Below are 774 nucleotides of genomic sequence, written 5' to 3' on the forward strand. Positions count from 1 at the left end.
ATACATGTACACTTTTTGTCGCTTTCTGTTAACACCGCCAGGCTGCGCCTTGAGCACCTGTCCTCGGGCTGCGGGGCTGGCCGGGCCGTTGGACCCGGGGGCGCAGGTCGAGAGCCCGCGAGGGGGACCCTGCTGGCGAGGACGGGTGGACGGGTCAGGAGGGTCGCTGGGTCCTGTCAGAGCGATCTAGGCCGCCGCCTCCGTGTAGATCTCCACTTTTGTAACAAAAAAATTGTCCAAAGGCGGCTGTGGCGTCTTTTACCTTCCACTGAGTTGGGCTGCACCGGGAATTCGTAGGGCGCCGGCGCACGCAGAGGGCGTTGCGCGTGGGACATTCTAGGGGATGCGGTAGATGGAATTCGGCGCAAAAAGACATTGCTTTCACCGGGAGCTCTTTAGTCGTCTAGGAGAAGTACATTTGCAACTGTGTCTACCATCTTTTAAAAGAATGTGCTCAGAAAGTCGCTTATACGCCTGAGCTTTATCGGATATGTTATTTTAATGATTTCTTTTTAGTATTTATCTCATTATTTTACGTTCTCCCTTTAAAAGAATATGTAGTACAGAGTGTCCAATTTGTAGTGTTGTCGTATTTGACAGAAATGCTGGACACCCAGTTACATTTGAATTTGAGATATACAAGTAATACATTTATAATATAGTTTTGTGCTGTGCAATATTAGGGATCTAGTTCTACAAAAACATTACTCATTGCTTATCTGAAATTCAAATGTAACTAGTGGGCGTGTGGTACAATACATGTACACTTTTTGT

The 774-nt window shown here is 47.3% G+C and overlaps 1 protein-coding gene across 2 annotated transcripts in view; it reads left to right on the forward strand.

Annotated features, from left to right (window-relative positions):
• The first annotated feature begins 40 nt into the window (after positions 1-40).
• SVIP (small VCP/p97-interacting protein) overlaps positions 41-774 on the forward strand; it is a 21,604-nt gene continuing 20,870 nt past the window's right edge. The window contains exon 1 of one of the 2 annotated variants that reach the window (XM_011971318.1): positions 41-412. In XM_011971318.1, the coding sequence (XP_011826708.1) occupies positions 353-412 (60 nt within the window). In that variant the 5' untranslated portion in view covers positions 41-352. Of the gene's footprint in view, positions 451-774 lie in introns of both variants that reach the window. The other variant, XR_001005065.1, reaches the window with a different exon arrangement.

The sequence above is a fragment of the Mandrillus leucophaeus genome, unplaced genomic scaffold, assembly GCF_000951045.1.
Source record: "Mandrillus leucophaeus isolate KB7577 unplaced genomic scaffold, Mleu.le_1.0 Scaffold1211, whole genome shotgun sequence".
In the NCBI taxonomy this organism is placed as follows: Eukaryota; Metazoa; Chordata; class Mammalia; order Primates; family Cercopithecidae; genus Mandrillus; species Mandrillus leucophaeus.